Source organism: Lipophrys pholis (assembly GCF_963383615.2).
Source record: "Lipophrys pholis genome assembly, chromosome: 9".
NCBI lineage: Eukaryota > Metazoa > Chordata > Actinopteri > Blenniiformes > Blenniidae > Lipophrys > Lipophrys pholis.
Genome location: NC_137639.1, coordinates 23,654,872 through 23,674,324, shown reverse-complemented (window position 1 = coordinate 23,674,324; position 19,453 = coordinate 23,654,872). Strand labels below are relative to the sequence as shown.

The 19,453-nt window shown below is 42.3% G+C and overlaps 2 protein-coding genes across 7 annotated transcripts; both read right to left on the bottom strand.

The window, feature by feature from the left end:
• Positions 1-6,029: 6,029 nt before the first annotated feature.
• On the bottom strand, positions 6,030-17,245 carry pbxip1b (pre-B-cell leukemia homeobox interacting protein 1b). Of its 6 annotated transcripts, none has more exons than XM_080471891.1 (12): positions 17,127-17,202; positions 14,757-14,821; positions 14,444-14,516; positions 14,199-14,269; positions 12,053-12,440; positions 11,804-11,878; positions 10,477-10,713; positions 10,372-10,395; positions 9,680-9,732; positions 9,288-9,401; positions 9,034-9,124; positions 6,030-8,748 (listed from the first exon to the last, which is right to left on the bottom strand). In XM_080471891.1, the coding sequence occupies exons 2-12, from the start codon at positions 14,793-14,795 to the stop codon at positions 7,358-7,360; spliced, it is 2,556 nt and encodes an 851-aa protein (XP_080328017.1). In that variant the 5' UTR covers positions 14,796-14,821; positions 17,127-17,202; the 3' UTR covers positions 6,030-7,357. The 6 variants fall into 6 exon arrangements, with proteins under 6 accessions (XP_080328017.1, XP_080328015.1, XP_080328019.1 ...); XM_080471889.1 differs by having other exon boundaries at positions 8,890-9,124; positions 17,127-17,197; XM_080471893.1 differs by lacking the exon at positions 11,804-11,878 and having other exon boundaries at positions 17,127-17,245.
• A 1,798-nt stretch (positions 17,246-19,043) lies between these two features.
• lenep (lens epithelial protein) lies at positions 19,044-19,250 on the bottom strand (the record flags this gene model as incomplete). Its single annotated transcript, XM_080472087.1, has 1 exon — positions 19,044-19,250. The coding sequence occupies exon 1, from the start codon at positions 19,236-19,238 to the stop codon at positions 19,044-19,046; it is 195 nt and encodes a 64-aa protein (XP_080328213.1). The 5' UTR covers positions 19,239-19,250.
• Positions 19,251-19,453: the final 203 nt, after the last annotated feature.

Genomic DNA, 19,453 nt, shown 5'->3' with positions numbered 1-19,453 from the left:
TCCATTAAAGGTCAAACAGTCACACACTCATAAGTTCAGAATGACTTCAAACACCAACTGTAATATTTTTGGACGGTAAAAGCAAACCAGAATACACAGAGAACATGCAAAGTCTCCCAGACCCAACCAGACTTGAACTGTGGATCTGCTGTGAGTCGAGAACACCAACTATACACGATTGTGCAACACCTGTCAGGATCCATATATAGACTATAAAATGATGGGTTTTTTTCATTAAAAATGGATACTTTCAATATCAAATATATTTGAATCTGTGTACTGTATACAATCTGGAACTCAAACTTTTACACCTGTCACACTTATGGTTTTGTACCAAAGCTGGTTTTATGATTTAGCCGTGACATCCACCCACCCTCGACATCCCATTCAAGCTGTTTTGCATTTACAAGAAATTCAGATTAGAAATGTGTTTTAATATAATAAGTTGTCACATATTTTATACACACACCCCCAGCTCATGAAAACTCAGCACCACACCTCTGTTTGTGCGATTTAGGGAGGTGAGGTCTTCTAGGATTAAGAGGTGCAAAGAATGCACACACACACACACACACACACACACACACACACACACACACACACACACACACACACACACACACACACACACACACACACACACACACACACACACACACACACACACACACACACACACACACACACACACACACACCAGCAGCAGCATGTGCTCACAAGCCTATGATGAAGGATCTGAGTGAGAGAACGTATTGTGTCAAAGCTGGGAATGTGTGTATGTGTGTGTGTGTGTGTGTGTGTGTGTGTGTGTGAGCTGGGAAACATCCAGAACTGGTTTTAATGCAGCTGGAACTGTACAGCAGTATATCCAGTCAGTGTCTTATTCAGCTTGGCAGCTGCTGGTGAGACTCAGGGTGAGAAGAAATGCAAATTGCAGATAAAACTCCCAGTTGAAAGGGACTTCAGGGTGTTTCCCATTTGGCTGATTTCCACTTTGGACAGAGTGGCACACAGACAAGTCAGTAAAACATGTTGGCCTGAGAGTATTTGAGGACATCCCTCCCCACCCCCACCCCACCCAAATCCTGGCTTGCATGACACCCAATCAGCTGCCAGAACTCCAGAAAGCTCAGCTCTCCATCCATTAGTTTATCAATGGTAGCAGGGTCGCCAGCATTCTGCAGGAAAGCAGGAAAAAACATGCATGGAGATATTAAAAAAACAACGGTGATGGATAGCAGATGGGGGAGAGGAGACAGAGGCAATTTGACACCGGTGAACAAATTTATGCAACATCAGCAGAGAGGTGGTTTGGCACAAAAAAATAAAAAAAATAAAGAAATCTACAGTTCTGTCGCCATCCAGTGGACATCCAGCGCCTCGTGGAGAAGCAACAAGATGGAATTTTCCACAGCTGTGAGCAGCAGCCCTGCATCCTCTGTCAGGGCCTCAGGAACTGCTCCTCTCAGTCTGTGCACTGCTGTGGCATGCAGAGTGCAACACGACACAATCGCAAGTAAAGACTGGAGGTTGGAGGGAAGTCTCCGCACACTTGTTTTGTGACAAACTTTATTGTCCACCTGGGACGTTCAACGCGACACATTAAAAAGCGGAGCGGCACTGGCATGGGACTGCTCATTAAAGTTCGAGGCCACAGGTTGGAGCAGAGGGAAGCAAAGCTGCTCCAACTGTTGCCGACTTAAAAAGTACAGTAATGCCACATCTGTTAAAGACTGCGCACGTACGTAACCGATGACTAACCTTTAATTACATGGTCCATGTTGAAAGAAGGGGGAAAAAATTCTCAATGAGACATCCAGACAACTCCTATTTCAACATGAATCTGACCTGATGGGAAGTCTGACAAAAGTGCAGAGCAATTTACCATTACTGTGCGGTAAGTGATTGTAAGTGGATCCTATTTTTGTGAATCGTACTTTTTGTGAACCAAATACATCTGTCCTTTGCCATGTTATTACTATTATCTTTGGCCACACAATAGCCACAAACAAATGGACTGTCAGTCGTTCTCGGCGCAGAGGAATAAGTTAGATTTTGGTAACAGGTGACTCATCATATCAGTTCAAGCTTGTCAGAACATATAACAGATTTGTTCAAAATCATTATCTATGTATAAAAAGTTCATGCTGTGAATTTCAGGGTGAAAACATTTAATCCGTATTGGAGTCGAGATCCAAGATGGCAAAAATATTCTTATGAGGGGATTCTTTGAAAAAGACTCAATCGTCCGATGCAGCGTCCATCCATGTCTGACAGGTCGATCCTGTGGAGGAAAAGCAGGATACACAATGGACGAGTCCATCACGAGGCAAACGGAGACGGACCGTCAAATGATGGACCGGTGTCATTTGCTGTGGCTCATTTCACACCCAATTCTCTTTGTGAACCAGCGTTGTGTTTCCATGTCACATGACAACCGACCGGCGTGTGTTTTGTGGACAGCTGCGCTTCGATACAGTCGTCTGACCACATTTCTGAGAGGGAGCACATTTTGCTTTGGCTCTGAGTTTGCTTGTTTGTGTTCGCCTCCCCCATGTGTGAAAGACTCCAGAAGTAACTCACTATGATTTGCTCATCGAAGCAAATCCTGTGGGGGCATTTTGTCCACTGTCTACTGCGATTGCTTTCATACTGCATCCAGGCCGTTCCAGAGTTTGACATCAGGGTCTTCGCGGTCTCCTTGGAGCAGCTCAGAGTTTTTTTTATTTATTTATTTATTTTTTGCATTCACACTAAGGCCACAAAAAAATCAACCTGAATATGGTCGGTGTGAAAGCAGCCTCACACAATAATGACTTACCTTTTAACCTCAGACGCATGTTCTTGTACTGAGAGAGAGGGAACCCACGGTACCAGGAGAAAACGTGATGTTGAGTGAAACTAACTGATTTGGAAAACAAGGAAATATATAGAAAAAGCAAAGAAAAGTCTAAACTGACACCAAAATTCACAAGAAAACTGGAAACACTGCTTCAGTTTTCTGAAGCCTGATTTACAGATTCTATCGAAGGCTCTCTTTGGTGAAATGTACCAAACAGCTGGTTGGAGGTCACGTCCTTCAGGGCGACATCTTGAAACATCTGTTCAGATGAAGCCACAGATGTTTTGAAACTACTTCAATGATGCCTGCTCACCTTTCGGCTGTGCCGCTCCTCATTCTCCCCGTCACACATTTACAGGCACTTTTTCTCAAGTCTTTTTGTTTTTTTCTCCCTTTCAATACAAGGACCCCCCTCTCAACTGGAGAGCAGGCAGTAACACAACACAGACACAAACAGCACAACAAAACAAGAAGAAAAGATGGAGGTGATATAATGTTTGAGCAGATGCCTTAAAAAAAAGTCTTCCTTCTAATCACGTCACTTCCTTTCTTCTGTCCTCCTAATGCACAAATGGAAATGTAAACTGGCCTATCATGTTTTCTTTTTTTAAACAGGATATTTTCGCATTAAAGTGGGTTGTATTCAGTTTAATAAAAAATGTAAAAGAAAAATCATCTTAAAAAAATGACATGCAGATAACTGAAAACAAAATATCACAACATGGTATTTGAACTTTATATCCTCAGGCCTTTTTTCTTAGTAAACCACACAAATTAAACTGTGTATATTAAATTCGTTTGTCTTGTTTAAATTGTGTATCTTTACCTGTACAAGGTGAGTGAGCCCTGATTGCAAAACTAGTCCTTGCTCATTGAGTCGGAGGAGCCTTGAACATCCACTGCAGACTCCATTGTAACCTGAAAGAGATAAGCAAGGCCAGTTCGGTGAAAAGATAGGAATTAGATGATACTTTTACACAGAGACAATAACAACTTTAATAGAGTTTTGATATGGAAAAGCTGATCGGAGAGAGTTTGTGTATGGTGGATTCTTTGAATATCCTTCCTTTAAAGATAAACACGATAAACCATTACGACCAGTAAACATGTCAATGTGGTTCCGTGATGTATTTATATTTTCACATGCAAATTCAACATGTTAAGAGTCTTGAGAGAATTATGGATTTTTGGATCCAACACCTCAGTCAGGAAAAACTCAAACAAAGAGAGGAAATATGACCAGTTCAACTTATCAACTCTGTGTGTGTGTGCGTGCGTGCGTGCGTGCGTGCGTGTGTGTGTGCGTGTGTGTGTGTGTGTGTGTGTGTGTGTGTGTGTGTGCAATGATAGTGTTTTTAATGTTTTGCTCGGCTCATGCCAATGCATGGACAACAGCCTAATCCCCCCCCCCCCCCCCCCCCCCCCCCCCCACCTCCCTTTGTAGTGTTAAACTGTGGGTGGAATGCTTTAGAGAGCAAAAAGAAAACGGTAAATCAGCTATAATTGTACAGTCTGCGTCGCGAAAAGTTTTGAGAACGAGACACTTGGGTTTTACCTCAGAAAAGTCCTATTATTTAGGCAAAAGCTCTGGCGGGATGTGCACAATTGGCATATTAGGGAGGCAGTTAGCTCTAACAAGCACGTCGGCTTTATCATCCAAATGTCCCCGCGCCTGGTGTTTTGTGTCTGGGTTGCATGACACACACATTCACAAACACACACCTCTGCATATACCTGAACCAGCAGTCTACACCTCTCCTCTCCTCTCCGTGTTCCCTGGGCCGTCATTGGGGAAGAAGAGTGCTGCAACTATCACTAAATAAATAGCTTCCATGGAGGGCTGAGGAATGGTTCTGCTATATGGGCTGGTTTCAAAAGCATGAGGGCTTTCCATGAGGCCGAGCTGCGAGTTGTCTTGTGATTCATACGTTGTGACTGGTGTTGAGCTGGAGGTGTACATCTGTACCCAAAGACTTATCGTTTGTTCAAGACAAGACTCATGTCCTGTGTCGTCTGAATGCCGACCGCATCCGTTCACTCATATGTTGAAAAGTATTTTAAACCTTAAAGGTTCTATTCAGACTAAAAGAATAAATACAAGGGAATAGTCACGGTGCCACAGGGCCAATTTACTCAGTCTCCTCTCGCAGACGCTCTCATGAAGACATTTGTTAGAGAGAAGTGTATGTTCGGGGGGAATGTAAGTGACTTTTACACAAACAGACTAATATGGAAGGATGTGTTTTTGTTTTTATGTACAGTGGTTTGCAAAAGTATTCATACCCCTTGAACTTTTCTACATTTTGTCACATTACAACCACAAATGCAAACAGATTGTTATTGGGATTTTCATTTCATAGACCAACACAACGTGCCGCATAATTGTGAAGTGGAAGGAAAATGATACATGCTTTTGTTTTTCTCAAACTGTTGGGTCTATTACACGTGTGTGTGTATAACAATTGAAGCTTCACTTAAGATTGTAACTATCTAATGAGCAAGAACTTGTACATAGTTTATGTAAAAAAAAAAAAAAAAGAAGCTTCATATTCATCCCACTCACTTTCCAGTCTCTTTCCAACAGGGAGAAGAATTGATTGCCAAAACAAACTTTGTGTCTGATCTACAAAACACTATCATAGTTTATCTCTCCATGTCTGCTTCTTTATTCTCATCCCCCCCCCCCCCCCCCCACCCCACCCCCACCCCCACCATGTTATATAGCTCCACACAATTTGAATCAGACCACATAAAAAGCAGCAACAGATGAAACGATCACATAAAATAATTATGGCAACCCTTGATTCAAACGTTTTATCTCTCAGCAACACACCAAGACGTCCCAATCTGCCAGCACCCAAAGTCTTTCTACAAACTACAAGGAAGACTGGGGCTTGATTTCAGGCTTTTCTGAATGGAATTTAAACATTTTATCCTGGAAGAGGCCGTTTTGTTCCAGGTACAGTTGCTTCCTCTCACGGTTCAGATGTCTATGTGTGGTTGTTTGTTTCAGTTTGCCCTGTGATGTACTGGCAACCTATCCAGAGTGTATTCTGCCTTTTGCCCATTATACTACCAAGTTTGATAAAGCGGTTATAGAAGACAGATGGATAGTAGAGGAGGATGAACTGGAGGCAAAAAATTTAATGTGAAGAAAGAAAAAAGGACAAAGCAAGGGAATTCATCAAAGGGAGGCATTACATTTATTATTTTTCTTTCATTACAGTGGCAAACATTGAACATCCTGACATTCAAGGCTCTTTCAGCTGCCAGCCAGCCCACACAGAGCGCCATCCTGCCTCAAAACACCCTCAGAAAAACTGCCTCTGCACTGCTGGCGACTTTTCAGTCGGCTACATTTCAAGTCCATCAACACGTAAACGGATGAAGAGAACGTCTTTGACTCATTAAGTACCGCAGCCAACCGAACATCACAACGGCTACATTCAAATAAAACAATTAAGAACATTTTAGTGCACAACACAAGCTCTGTACCAGAAAATAAATAGTTTATTTTATGTGCCCATCAATTATTTTCTACATCAAGCCAAACTATTAATTATAGATTTGTAAATATCGGCGAGTTCTTACAAACACATTTACTGCAATATATACAAAATCCAAGTAAAAGAGCTGCATTTATTTTTATTTATTTTTTTAATTTCACAAAGTTTACTTCAAATCTGTTCAGCATTACTTTGTATGACTCCAAACATCCGAGTTTCAGAGTCAAGGATCCTTACGAAATATAAACATAACTATTCTCAAGCCTGTAATTACAAGTAGTTGTTAAAGTCTTCACACATTCTGCAACTGTCGTCACTGGCTTCTTACACTAAGACTAAATTCAGCTCAATAAATGGATGTTTTATTAAACTTAACGGATTCACCTCTCACCTATTTCTTTTTAATTACAATTTTTTCTCAATGAAAAGCCAGAACTCGGAGGGCGAGTCTCACTTTGAAAACTGTCAAATAAAGTACTTCGTCACCGACTCAAGGGATTAATTAATATAAATCAGTACATAATGATGGCACTATTTAGAAGCAGGCGTAGAGAAATAATGGCAGTGTACAGCGCTGCGTGGAGGGAGGGGAGTGTGCGGTTTAAATAAACTATTAAGTAAATTATTTAGAAACGTGTCAGTGCAACCGATTCTGTTCAACAGCTTTAGTCCCTCATATGCAAAAACAAGAAACTGCAGCCCAGTGAGCAGAAATTACTTTCACAGCAATAGATGTGCACATTAGCTGCAGGTGCAGTTATAAATAAAAAGTTAGAAGTAAACAAAAACAAAATCCAACATTATGGCGTGTGATGCAGGTATAATAATAAACTCAGAGCTTTAACAGTGAAATGACATTAATTTGCTGGACAACAGATGAGGTGGGACGGGAGATGACAGAAGTACACGTTTATCAACCTAAGTGTGGTTCAATAAGAAGTGTTCCCTTTGAATAAACCGCATCCGTCCCAACTCCTCCTAGAGACTTCTGACAGATCCACCACTTCCATCAGCCACGCCCCGGTACGCTCTCCTTCCTCCACTCCCCTTTCATTCTCTTCTCCTTGTCTCCTGCCACTAAAAACGTCTTCATGACTTCTCTTTCGAACGCCTCCAATTCTTCCTCGATGGCGCTGTCTTCCTCGTCGCTGTTCTCGTCCACTTCCACCATGTCTTCCAAGATGTCTGCCACGTCTTCGACAAAGTCCTGGAAGCTGATCTTGTCGTGAACGAAGACGCCGTCCTGGAAGAACTCGGGGATTAGCTTTTGGAGCTCCTCCATTCTCGACTGTTCCACTCCAGCCTCCGCTGCCTTGGTCAGGTAGGTTTGCAATATGGCGTCGAACTCGGCTAAAGGGACGGGACGCAGACGCTCCTGCTGGGCGCAGGTCTCCACCGAGTCGCACTGCTGCGGCGGCGTGGGATCGTGGTGGAGGCGGTCCTTCTGCTGGACCCAGTACTCGGGCTGGCCCACCGAGGGCTTGCGGTGCGAGTGAGTTTGCTTCTGGTCTCCATAAAGATGATCGTCTCTGAATCGCTCCTTCTTTGATTTGTCTTTCACTCCATCGCCGTGGTGCTTTTTCTCTTTCTGTCCTCCTCTCTTCCAATCCTCTTCCTCAAACCGCTTGTCTTTCCTCTTCCATTCCTTATCATGTTTTCCATTTTTACTCTTCCACTCGTGCTCTTCCTGGCGGTTCCTCTCCTCCTTACTTGGCCTTTCCATCCTGCCTTCCCACTGTTTTCGTTCACCCCTTCCTTTCCCTTCTTTGCCATTCTCATTTTTCCACTCTTTCTTCTCTCCTTTCACCTTCCACTCCTTCCTATCTTTGCCTCCTTCCTTGAAGCCATCTTTAGTTTTCTTCCACTCCTTTCCACTCTTCCAGTCTTTGTCCTCTCCTTTACCCCGCCACTGTTTTCCCTCATTCACTTTCTCAGATTTCACCTTCTTCCCGTCTTTCTCTTCCTTCCATTCTCTGTCACTCTTCTCTCTCCACTCTTTCTTCCCATCTCTGTTCTTCCAGGGTTTTCCTTCATCGCTGCTTCTATCTTTGTCTTTCTTCCTGTCCTTCTCCTTCCAGTGTTTCGTCTCTTCTCTCCTAGGTTTACCTTCCCTCTCCTTGTCAAACTCATGAATTACCTTCTTACGCTCCGTTTTGCCTCCATCTCTATGCTCCCTTTTCTCTCCTTCCTTCCAAACAGATTTCTCTCTCTCTTTCCAATCTTTCTTTTCACCCATGTCATGTTTGTCCCTCTTCAGATCTTTCTTCTTCCCCTTTCGTTCATCCAATTGCTTTCTGTCCCGTTTGTCCTCAGATGCAGCCGTTTCCGGCCTGCTGTCCTCTGGCTGGCCACCAGGGGGGGATGTAGCAGGCTGCACAGGGGCGGGCTCTGTGTGAGGGGCTGGAGGAAAGAGAAAAAGACATTTAAGTCGCAAAGACATACAGGTGTGAGTCAAATTAATAGGAAAGAAAACTTAAACAGTTTCTACCAACTATCAAGCTTCTATATGCGATATCCTTCCCTCCCTGCTTCCCTTTGTACCTGATGAATGTTTTAATTCAGTCACAGTGGATCTCAGTGTTTCTACTTCTTTCTGTAGGGCCGGGATAGACTCCAGCTCTTTCTTCATCCTCTCGTTCTCTTTCTGAAGGATAGGGAGAGAAGCCATCTCTGTCTTCAACCTACTGTTTTCCTTCTCCACCTCCTCCCACTGCTGTCGCTCCGTTGCTCCCTCTGCTGCATGTCCCATGGCTACTTTTAGCTCATCTTTCTGGGCCTGCTCACAGAAAAAAAAAAAAAAAGAAAAAGAAGAAAAGAGCAGGAAGCGAGCCCAGTGAGAATTCAGCACGCACACTTATGCAGAGCCACATTTCGTGTATGTATAATAATGCAGACACACGGAGAAGAGAGATGAGGCGAGGGACAGAATGGAGTCACACCTGAAGTTGGGCTTGTAGCACAGAAATCTGCTCATTCCCTTCGGCTAACTTATTTAGAAGTTCTGAACTGTCAGCATCTACTTGGTGTGGCGGAACCTCGGGATTAAGCCATTCCTGTCGACAAAGCGCATGGTACAACACAATTCCTGGAATTTAGATGAGTTCTCCTCGTTATTCCTGGAAAAAACGAAGCGGCTGAAAAGAATGTGTGATGGGAATGAAAAAAAAAAAAAAAAGTAGCTGCACAAAAGCAGTAATGTTGTCGGTGGTTTCCTACCAGTCATATCACACTTCAGATTCATGTGGTGGGACACACCGGACTGTGAAATTGCTGCACCAAACAAACATAAACAATGAATAAGATTCAAACTAGAAACAAACATCACACTGACCTGCTTTCCAGCAGCCGCGGCCTCTTTCAGCTCCCTGGTATTATAGTCGCTCTCTGCAAATCATTATGCAAAGCTTAATTTTGCCGTTTATAATGTACCGTCACAGAGCACACTGAAGCTTTGTTTCTGCAATGCACATTATTAAAAATGTAGCAATTATCCAGCAAGAGTGTTGCGAAGGTTTTCACATTAAAATACGGCCTCGGAGGCTGAGCTGATAAGGGGACGTTGTTTGTGCTGCACATTTTCATTTAAAAAAAAAAAAAATTTAAAAAACGAACTTCATTAAAAGGTTAGACACAATCAAATAATCGCTGGCTGAAAACCTTGTTAAGTTCCATTTAACCTTCCAATTCTTTTCTGCGTTTGGAAGGATTCTTTTTGCATTGAAAGTCATTTTTAAAAAGAAATTAAAATTCTAGCATGCCAGTGTTTGATTCATGCTTTTATATCTAAACATGAGATGCAAGGTATTCTTTTGGCAACAGAAAATAATCCTCACAGCCAAACTGCATGAAATCATTCCCACCCTCCCTCTCTCACTCACTCGCGCGTGCTAAAAAGCGTGGAAAGCTTTTTTTTTTGGTGTGTGTGTGTGTGTGTGCTCATACAGAAACATGCTGTGTCCAAGTGAGAAGCCATTCATCTCCTCACAGAGCTGTGCACAAAACAAGACACTGAAACAAACCTACCCTCATCCAGGTCCATGAAGACACCTGCAGGTATAATACACCTCAGTCGCAGAGCCTCGAAATTTGCTTTTAAGCCAACATTGAAACACTGACGGAGATATGCACCTGAGAAAAAGATGGTGCCGAGGCCCAAAAGGATCACAGCACCCAGGATGCATTTATTGACAGAGAAGCCGCTGTCGTCGTCTCGCTGTGGCAGCCGGTATTCTTCTTCCTCGGCCTCGTCCTCCTCTCTCTGTCCAATCTGCTCCAGAGCTGCTAAGAGAGACCGTCGCTTCCTCACCTCGGGCTCTTCCTCCTCTGCCGTCTTCTCCCCAGCCGCCTCCGAGTCTGGAGCGTGTTCTAGAAAGAAAAGGAACCCGTGTGAAGACGGTTGAGGGAAACGTTGAACCGATTTACACGTTTACTTCAGACCTCAAGTGTGAAAACAACAATTCACAGTTCACTTTGGAGGTATGCATTAGAAAGACTTTTTTTAAATCCATCTGTGACTTTAGGGATACACTTATTGTTGCTCTCACACATCTGATGTTAGATAACACTTCAGCTGAGCAGTGAGGATTTTTTTTAATGGAGGAAAAAGTTGCTACTTTGTCGGTTCTGCTGTGCGTGGCATGCTCATTGACCAACTGAAGCTCAAATCCTGGACACATGATGTAGATCAGTGATTTAAATTATTTTTGAAGTGTGGGAGAATGAGACTGAACCAAAATTCGCCCCCAACTTTCATCCAGCACATACTTCGTCTCATGCCAAGTAGTAATATCTGGTTGTATAACCGACTTCTTCACGTTAATATTGTCTGTAGGGAGACATGCAGTGGAAACAACAAAAACATCACATGCAAGTTAGAGGATTTTAACTGAAGAATCTGTTAAATGTTCTAATACTGTAAACTGTTGCACTCAAGCTTAGTTCCTAATTTCAATTTGTCTAGTACATTTACAATAAAATTTGATCTAGAAATAATCTATTTTATTTGCCACTTCTTTTTTTTTTTTTTTTTAAAGATAAAAGTCAAATTCCTTCTTGGAAAAGGCATCGTCCTTAAAGTTCTCTGGTGCTGCCCATCGGAGTCTTGCTCTGCACTTTGATCCCACAGATCAGGAGACCCATTCCAATTCTTTATTTGGGGGAATACGGCAACTTGAAAAAATAACGTCAGTTTTTATTTTTGGATTAGCCATGGTTATAAAAACAAGCACCTCAGAGAAATCGGCGACTCTGTACAGGAAATGTCGAACAGAGCAAAATGAGACCAATCGTTTGATGCTATGGAAATATAAGGTGCTGCAGGCCAAAACCATCACGCTGCAAAAAAATAAATAAATAAAAACCTGAGAGGTCTCAGTCCCTCTGAAGCCAATTTACTTCCGCAGGATGTCATGCAACTTAAAAGTATCTCTGTCAGATCATGCTCCCTTCCTCATACCAACCACAGCCTCTCCAGACAACCTCCTGGCCCAGATACTGAACAAGTCCATAACCAGCTGGTCCACCAAGTACACTTCAAACACAAACGGTACATATAGCTTAGTCTCCAGAAACAGCATAGGAAGGATACAGACGTGCCAATCTGATCAGCTTTGACATGTAAATATTGACAAACCAAACCAAAATATGCTGAAGTCGTCATGGTTTTGATCCGACAATGACCCGACACGATCCAGATTGTTCATACCTGCCTGTTTTCCCAAGTCGGTAGTCCTTGAATAACAGTCCGACTCCTCCTCGTCTTGGTGTAGCTTCTCCCCGTTTAGCGGATGCAACGTTGCCTCCAGTGAGAGTTTCTCCACCTCCGGTGAAAACTCTGCACTTCCAAGAGTCTCTGTGCTCAGCGCCGAGGCTGTGGGCTCGTCGGGAGACGGAGTTACGTGGGTGTAGGAGTCGGAGAATGAATCGGGGTCGGGGCTGGACTGTGCCTGGTCCTCAGGCAGGACCAGAGTGTTGTTGACCTCATCATCACAGTGGACCAGGCTGGCAGACACTTTAAAACAGGAGGTGACGGGGCTTTCGGTGACGGCGGTGCTGGAATCTCCGCTCAGCTCTGCTGGTTTCTCCTCCGATACCTGGATATAAAAGCAAAATGTCATTTGAAAGTGTCTGAATGTCAGGATTTCACATAATTTTCTTGTTGAAACATACACACTACAGAGACATTTTGTAAGATCTAAATTAAGGATGAATCCTAATAACTATAGATATTACTATTAAGCAACTAATCATTAAGTAATTTACATCTTTGGTATCAATTCAATGTTAAACATGTAGCTTCCAAGGCCTTAGGCCAAACTAATGATAAGGTTATACTTTATCACCTAGAGAAACACACTACCCGTTTTAGAACGCCCCAATTTGTCCAGTTTCTTATTGGCAATCATTCTGTTTAATTTCTCATAGCACTCTGAATTGAAAACACAAAACAAATAAACTGATTAAATTATAATCAAAAATCCATTCAGAACTTTTGACTAGGATTTGGCAAACATAACCTCTGAACACAGTCGTGGCTTTCTTTCTTCAGCGGAAATCAAATATTCTTCTGTGCAGTTCACCCCAAACCAGCTTGATGAGGTTTATGTCGAGACTATCTATCTATATATATATATATATATATATATATATATATATGATTTTGTTCTGCAAACATACACAAATCTATTAATAGATTCCTTCATCCACTAAAAAGAAGTTTAAATTGAATACAGCTTCACTAGTCTGAACACTGATGATATTTAAAACTTGGACAGGGTTCAATAATACTGAGTTAAATACATGTGAAATTGTTTTGTATGAGAAAGAAGTGCAGAAATGATGCTCCTGTTTGTATTGTTCAAAAAGAGGTTATTTGAAAAGCCGCCCCATTAAGTAAAAATCAGTTTTTAAGAGGGCTTAAGGAGACAGGAGCTTAAGCCACTACAGATTGAGGATGGATTAAGCCTCTGATGACGAGAACTCCTGGATTTGTTTTGATTTTATGGCTTTTGAACTGCTAAACACGTCCAATGAGTGAGTGAGTGAGTGAGTGCTTCTGCCTATTTATCCAAGGTAACTTCATCTTTGGGTATCTGGCAGTCCTTCAATGTGACTCTGTGTTTCTGAGTGTGGGGAGACGCTCATGTAACAAATGTGTGACACGCCTACGAATCTGGTCTTTAATTGGATGATCACACTGTGCAAGTCCTGGGGCGCTCATTATAATGATCTAGTAAACCAGCGTAAAGCTCTAATTTTCTGTTAGTTTAATATATCACAAACATTTGAGAAGTTAAGGTTATGCGAGGTTGAGGTTCATCTGCCAAAATCTGTCAGTGGTGACGGGATGGGAATATGAAAACTGCATATTTCACAATCCAATGAAATCAACAAAACACACATCCATCTCAACATGATGAATAACTAAGAAAAAGTACATGCAGAAGCATGCCGGTTCTAAATTGCTTCTCTGGTCAAGCTCACTCATGCAAAACATTTCAGACTACCATAATTATTCCCATTTATTAACACCATTTCAAAGAAAAGCTTGTTTGAGTGCATGTTATCCAGAATAAAGATATCGTGTGTGTTGGAATTTTCTGTGAAACTCAGAACTAAACTTGGGGCTGAAATGAGTAACTTTCCAAATATGAAGAGGCAGTTCGAGGTTTACTGTCAGAGCAATCTGAATCAACCATTGGAGAATAATATGAATACTCATCGCATGGTAATCTGGACATGAGGAAAAGACGGCAGAATGTTTTCAGTGGCCAATCACGATGGTATATTCAGAGAGCGTGTCGCAAATAGCAGCATTACATAACGGAGTGTGATATAAAGACTTGGCTTACAAGGTAGTCGTCCACATGGAGAGCTTCTGCAGACGCTGCGCCATTAGCAGGCCCGGCGGTCTCCCCGGAACCTGACGCAGACACACAGGGGGACACATTTAGTGTGGCGGACTCGGACGAGCAGAGCCATAACGTTTTTGAATTATCAGAGATAAGTTGGGCAAAAGTGATAGAAAAAAAGAAAGAAATCTTTTTTATTTGCCATTAAGATTCCTATAATGGGCCTAAATACAATGGAAAGACACCTGCTGCAGATGTGTGGCTTTCTTCATGGTGGTCTCCTCCTGTTGAAGGCTTCAGGGTTTCTGCAACAGTCTCCTAGAAAATCAGGCCGAGGATTATGTGAGCACACTGGCCTTTGTTGATCCACAGTTATCACTGAAATTCACCTTCTTTAATGTTTACAAGTCAATGTGGATAAAGACAGTTCATTTTTGTGAATGCTAGTTAAATTATATATATATATAAATAAAACGACACATTACAGAATGTGTTCAAAACAAACTATAAGAAAAACGTCCACGTCTTCTTATGCTCTTTAAACGATGATACTGATACCTCAGAGGTGACGATGGTCCAGCTGTTGCCCCCAGACATGGCCCCCTAGAGGCTTTGCCCGTTTCCTGCAACACAAGAATCACACACAGGACATAAATAAGTAAGAGCTTTCAAACTGACTTTAGTTCACGGCCCACGTGCATCCCAGTTTCATCTTGATATAGTCAGACGGGTAAAAAGGTAAGCATCACAACAATTCACAGTTTTCTCTTAGTTATGGTAAATAAATAAGCGCCTCCTGAAAATGTTCACATCCTTGCGGTTCTTACAAATCCAACTGTGAACGAAGTTTTTTCTCTTCAGACTACGGTGTGCAAAGGCCTGTTGCATCTCACAGTGTGTTTGCTCATGGTGTGGCTATGATGATGCCATTACTATTTTTATGACAGTTAATTCCCCAACTTTCACCGATCTTCCACAAACGAGGATTGGTACTATTTTCTGTTGCATCTTGGTCTATAAACGTGCCGAAGCCCCCAATGAAAAGAAAATTTAAATATTAATTCATTTTGCAAAAGCCAGTTAATTTCCCTTTTTCTTTGTTATTTTTACACTTTGCTAAATTTATCCTGCAGGCCAGATTGAAGCCTCTTGCGGGTGTATTCCGGCCCGACTCCCTGTATTAAATAATTCAATGAGAGGAAATCAAATAAGATTGAAAATGGCTCCACTAAACACGAATGCATTAAATCTGTATGTGAATTGCTAAATGTGGCAGCCATTCAAGACATGACACTGAAAGAAACAACTGACAATGTGACACGTTGGAGTAAAAATGTAGTTACTGCAGCTTTAAGAGATTTACATCCTCCATTTACACATGCACAGGATTTGAATACAGGCCTCTGCTATTCAGCCTCGCCCATTCTACCAATAAAGGAGCTACTGTAACTTGTTATTACCACCTTGTGTGTGTGTGTCCATGACATGTGTATGCCAGTGGGAAGGAAGTCTAATTTCCCCGGGAGCATTCAGTTCGTCATTAGTAGTTTGAGTGTGTCGTGGGCCTTTTGGGCACCCTGGCTTTTGACTGGCTGAGAAATGTTTTGGCAGAGACACTGGTAACTAAGGCACCTCAGCACTTTTCCACTGATACAGGCAGTGAAAAGACCCTCTTTTTTTTTTTTTGCCAACTGGTGCCACAATTTGCAATAAAACTGTACATCTGTGGTCTTAAACCTTCAATACAATTTACAAAGATCCAGCTGGAGGTCACTCCCTCATCAGGGACAAGTTTCAGGGTAACTTAGCAGGGATGCGTGTTTATTAAGCGCAGTCTTGTTTGAATTTACGACTGCATAAAGAACGAGGCGCTTAGGTTAATACCACACTGTCTGCCTAATGACACACTTCACTCCCCAAATTCAATTCTCTCCCAGCTCTGCAATTTAGGTCTCCTAATCGAGTGCCTCCCAGGAGAAGCCTACTGGATCTCGCCTCGGGCCCAGGGAGCATTGTGAAGCATATAGTGGAATGGTTTAAATAGATGCCAGCTAAATATAGCCAGCATGAGATTGACTAGAGACAGAAAGAGAAGCATGAGGGAACACAACAGAGGCAGTAATGTGTTCTGTGGACAGTTTTTAAAAGGATTATTGTTTCTTTTCTTTTCCACAAGCTCCCCAGAACCAGTAGGATTAAATACAGGAGATGGGGGGAAACAAGGCGTTTTTACTGCGTTCCTCTGGTTTTCACTTAATATCCAATTTAACCTAAAAAAAAGTCTCTGACCTCATAAGTCAGGGCTGAAAAGTGGCACAGCTTTGCATAGTTGCTGATATTTGACACCAGGTCTCTTCAAGGAAACAGTAATCTGCTTTAAGTTGAGTTAAGGTCTCATGAGAAGGTGCATTAGTGGAGTCTTTCCTCTTTAAAGGCTGCAGCAGCAGGTCTTATCTTTTTGTGTGCGTCTCTGCAGGGAAAAACCTACCAAAAAAGGTCAGGGGGATAAACTACAGGCCAGTCCGCTTGGGCAGCTTTCACCATGGGCACAATGGAAAGATTTACCCACACGAAGCATTCACTTTATTAACAACCATCGTGCAGAAGGACTGAGAAATGCTGTGACAGGAAATGTCAAATGAGCGAAGGGTTGAGAAAGAAAAATAAACTTAGAAAAATCGCTGTGCGTCACGAAGGCCAGCCAGACCACAGGGGGATGCTTTTAAGATCTCCAACACGTGAACTGTCCTAAAATATTAACTGAAATAGGGAAACGTGCACTTCACCCCGTTACTTTGGCAGCAACCAGGAAAACGTGAAGCGACGAGTGGCGAGAGAAGAAAACAACAACACCGGAGCAGAACGTCGTTAATTTATAATAAGCAACTTTTAGGAAGGTAAAACTCCGAAAAGCGAAGCTTCTCTTACCTCGGCGGGTGATTCTGAGTAGAATTTCAGGTGTCACAGATAAAAGCTGCCACTTCCCTCTGAGCTTTTTCTTTTTTTTTTTTTTTTTTTTTCACTTCCAACTTGAGAACTTACCTCCTGAACTTCCTGAGCGGCGCCCCTTTTACCCAACCACAGACCGAGCTCACGTTAGTCCCGCCCCTCTGCGTCCTCTTAGACCAATAGCAGCTCGACGTCAGTGTAGACAGAAGGCAGGCTTCCCCGCTTGATTGACAGCGGAGTGATTGGCACGCGCAGGTGATGGAGGCCATGTGAGACTCCACATGTATGTATGTTACATACGTTTGATGTTTCTAAAAACTGCATCAGCATCGCTGATATTCCGCAGGCTTTGCTGTCCCCACATTATGGATGCTGAGCCTGGCAATTTTTTTGTAACGCAATCATTCAATGTTTTATTTTCTTGTGCTAGTCATAGTTTTTTTTATTCGGCAAGTGTTGAGAGGAAGTTCCCAGGCAAATGCAGAATGGCTCCAACTCTTTTGCCTGAACACCTTTATGTTTGCTGCTTCCATTCAGTCAAGCAATTTTTTTTATTTTTTGGCTGCACAGGTTGTAGCGCATTTTTAATTCAGTTTTATCCTTATTTTTGTTTTTAATAATGCATTTGTTTTTGACTTGTCTTTATAATTATTTTTGTTTGCTTGTATTGTACAGAAAAAGCTGTTTTGTTTCTGTTCTAACCCAAGCAATAAAGTGGCCCTATATGAATGAATGGTTTATTTTTTGGCCATCGTTCAACAACTAGACACAACAAATACTGTTCACTTTAAATGACCAAGAAAAGGAATAGGCTGAACCTGGTGGCCTATTTATGCCCATCCTATAAATTCAATAGAGTAACTGAGAACAAGAACAAAAACACATCCATATAGTATATTATTCTCACTTTACAAGGCTCAAAAATAAACATTCTAAACCCATTACATATTTTGATGATTGTATACATCCAGGTCCAAGCCAGGCGCACACGTTCACCTTTCTGTATTAGCTGTATGGTAAAAGAAAGAATTTCAGACATAAAAGCACTTTTTTCATTATCGTTTATTCATTGCCACACCAGTTTGTGTTGTACAGTGGACATTACGGTCACCATATAAGGAAACCACATTCCTGGAAACCTCAGATAGTCCGGATCAGACCTAGAAGACTTCATTCCTGGCTGTTGCATCATGACAACATGGAGATATGGACCTGGATCCCCAAAAGAGCAGTCTACACAGAAAAAAAAGATCAACTTGTTATTATTACAGTACAATGTACAGCTACTTATAGGCCCATTGATGAGAACAAGCTGTTATTACATGAGGTTTCTAGTATAAATTACACAGATCTTGGTCTTTTACAGCCCAAATTAAAAGTGGTCCTGACATTATTCATAATACTTTTAACTCATGACAACTTCAAAATGCTCTCTTTGTTTTAGTGCAAAGAAGTACAGTTACTGTATATCCTGAAAGTATAGATTCATTCAGCCTTTTTAGTGCTGTCTAAAAAATAGGGAATGAACTTTCACTGCTTCAGTTTTGGGTTTTACTATTGTGTTGTCTGCAATGCAACAAAAACAGAGTGACACCCAATGAGACAAATTCCAAGCAAGACCATGATTTCAATTTAAGTGTATGCAAGGTCGTCCTGCAGTCAGGTATGGACCCTCTGGCAGACCAGTCTTGGCCCACAGGCTGTTATGCTTAATGCCCTTGGTTTACTATGTACTCGAGTCAAAGAAATCAACTATAACAAGACTCTTACCTGCCAATTCCCTGTCAGCAACACTGATTAAACACTCCATTTCCAATGATACAGAAGCATTTTGAAATCAAACTGGAGGAGCCAACAGGGAAACAAGGGAAACTCAATATTCTACCACTTATTTTCTCAGTCCAGGATCTCTTTGATGCACCAGCAGCAGAGGAGGAAATAGAGACACTCCTTCACAGACTGGATGAAACCGTAGGCAAAGTTTCCACCCAGGAAGTTCTTGCCTCGCCCCATACCCATAGCCATGTCCCGCAGGCGCTGTCCCAGGGAGGAGGAGGGCATGGCCTGAGGAAGAGGTCGCTGGGGGTGCATGGCTCCGGAGAGGAAAGGGAGTGACCAGGCAGAGGCAACAAGGAGGGCGAGGGGCTGAGAGGAAGTAGATGCTGAGGCGTGACAAACGGGATCTGACTGGGCAACAGCTGAGGTCGGCTCCGTATTCCTGACAGTTAGACCCTCTACTTATGACCTCCGATGGAAACTGCAGTCTGCCTCCTTTCACGTCGGGCATTTTCTTGACTCTTCCATGT